Source organism: Carlito syrichta, unplaced genomic scaffold (genome assembly GCF_000164805.1).
Source record: "Carlito syrichta isolate Samal-C Ts95f unplaced genomic scaffold, Tarsius_syrichta-2.0.1 Scaffold288049, whole genome shotgun sequence".
Taxonomy (NCBI): Eukaryota; Metazoa; Chordata; class Mammalia; order Primates; family Tarsiidae; genus Carlito; species Carlito syrichta.
Window position 1 is genome coordinate 34,986 of NW_007232145.1, and position 2,363 is coordinate 37,348.

At 63.6% G+C, this 2,363-nt stretch overlaps 1 protein-coding gene across 1 annotated transcript in view; it reads left to right on the forward strand.

The window, feature by feature from the left end:
* FAM20C (FAM20C, golgi associated secretory pathway kinase) overlaps nt 1-2,363 on the forward strand; it is a gene marked incomplete at its 5' end in the record, with an annotated part of 48,033 nt that overhangs the window by 33,557 nt on the left and 12,113 nt on the right. Inside the window, one exon of the mRNA XM_021710088.1 lies at nt 2,218-2,310. Within this exon, the coding sequence (XP_021565763.1) occupies nt 2,218-2,310 (93 nt within the window). The remainder of the gene's footprint in view (nt 1-2,217; nt 2,311-2,363) is intronic.

A 2,363-nucleotide genomic window follows, 5' to 3' on the forward strand; every position in this document is an offset into this window, starting at 1 on the left:
GCTGTGGCCTGGCCTGGTCCTGCCTGTGACAGATGATGGCATTCCATCCAATGATTGCATCCCAGTGATGCTGGCTGGTGGTGGGGTCTGCTGCTCAGGGACTTCCTGGGCGATGCTGGCTACGTGTGTAGCAGGAGGGGCCGGGGCAGGGAAGCCTCCGCCCTGAGAGAAAGCGGTGGGGGCTGGGTGGCTCATGGGCCTGGGTTCGCATCAGGTCTGTGATTTCCACCTGGAAGGCTCACCAGCATTTGATGCCAGGAAATTCTCACTGAGTTGAGGGCTGAGTTCCCTCCCTGAGCCTGGCCTGAGTAGACCCCCGGAGTGGGGTCCCCTAGCTTGAGGCGGGACCTGGGCTCCGTGCGGGAAGCACTTTCCTCTCAGGCAAGATTTGGATAACAAGAGGTTCGCAGTTCCAAGTTCTTAAGGTCGCACGCTTACGTGTGTAGGGACCCAAAAGAGCCTGGTGACGCAGCCTGCTTCCCCGGAGTTTGTGGAACATTCCAGAGCCTGAGACACTGGAGCACGGCTGTGTTTACAGAGTGGCACTGACCTTTCAGAAGTAGTCCCACGTTGCCTTGGGTCCCCTGGCCAGGGCGGAAAGACAGGGCAGTGCCAATATGGCTCTTTCTGGGCCGTCTGTGGCCCTGTGGGAGGCCCTGGCACAGAGCTCAAGGGGTCCTGGAGACCATCGAGGGAGACAGGGAAGCCCGGGTGGGGGTGCCAAGTGCACACAGCCAGCCAGAGGCAGAGCCAGGCCTGGGACACCGGGCCTAGTCTGTACCCTGCTGTGTGACTGTGCACCCTGGCAGACATGCGGGAGCCCCGGCCAGTGCAGAGAAGCCTTTGCGCTGGCCCCCTGAGAGTGGGCCTGCGGGGACCCAGCCTCCCTGGCCCGTCCCGCAAGCCTGGCTGCTCCGCCAGCCCCCCTGCCGCCGCTCCTGCCCTCCAGAAGGCTCAGGACAGCCCCAGAAGGGATGGCACTCCACCCCGCTTGACAGTCGAGGAAACTGCAATAGACAGAGGTTCCGTCCCTGGGGGGAGCTTATACAGCTTGGCGGCCGCCGTAGGCTTCGGGGACCTGAGAATTTGACAGGACTCTGATGAGCGCCTCCCGGAGGCCGGACCAGAGTCACGCCTGGTGGGTCAGTGCCCGCCCGCCCCTCCCTTTCCGTGTGGGGAGACAGGCCTCCAGCGGCGCTTCCAACCGCATCTGCTGCAGGTGAGGAGGCCGGTGTGGCAGTGGCCCAGCTCTGGCTTTGCGACGGGTGTCACAGGCTGGAGCACCCATGCCCCGATGCGCTCCTGCTGCTCCCCAGGCCCATCTTCACGGGAGCCCCAGGAAGGTTTTGTGAAGGTGCCGGTCTTTGAGCCAGGGCTTGGACACCGCTCGCATCTGAAGCAGAAACAATCGTTCTCAAAAGTGCTGCGTGCAGCATAAATTCTATGGTCAACGCTGGCTGGAAACTGCAAACAGCCACCTGGCTGCAGGCCTCGTCAGAGCCTTTATGATGCACATGTGCACAGCTGAGATTCCTGAGAGGGCTTTCATAGGAACTATTACCCAAACTCCAGACTTGTCTGGCAACTCCTTGTCCTTGCTAGGAAGTCCCGGGTCTGCCATGTCACGGGGTGCACGTTTGGAAACGCTGACTTATCTGCCTGGAGTTGTGGAGGGAAGTTCATTCCGGGAAGATGGAACAGTATGTGTAAAGACAGAGAGTGGGGCCGACAGCTGTGCCTCACATGCCCCCGCCGCCCCCAGCCCACATGCCCCTGGGGTCCAGGCTCAGCCGCATCTCAGAGGCGAGGACGGCCCTTCCCCACGGTCTGCCGGGGAGGCTGTGCTTGGCCGATGCAGTAGCCGGCTCCACAGAGGAAAGCCTGATGGAGAGAGCTTGCCGGTTCCCCGGTGTGACTGCTCCCTCGGTGGCTGACCTCACACGGCCCCTAGCGCGGACTCGCGGAGAGGTGCGGCGTGTCCGCCACGTGGAATCTCCACTCTTGGCACGAGAGGTGCCCGCGACCGAATCGGGAATCGCGGAGGCCCGCGTGCTGCCACGGCAAGCGCCATGCGCGTGAGGACGAGCGTCTGCAGCTTGACTTCTGAGGATGGCTGTGCGGCACAGCTGGCAGGCAGCGCTCTTGGGGGCCGCCCCCGCAGGCGCGTCCCCGGAGGCGCGCTCATGACAGGCCCTTGCTTCTGCCCCGTCTCCCCAGGCAAACGAGGGAGCAGGAGACGCCCCCTGACTTCTTTTACTTCTCCGACTACGAGCGGCACAACGCGGAGATCGCGGCCTTCCACCTGGACAGGTGAGCCTCCCCCCTGCCCTCGGGGGGCCCGGCGCCGGGGAGGGCAGCGGCCC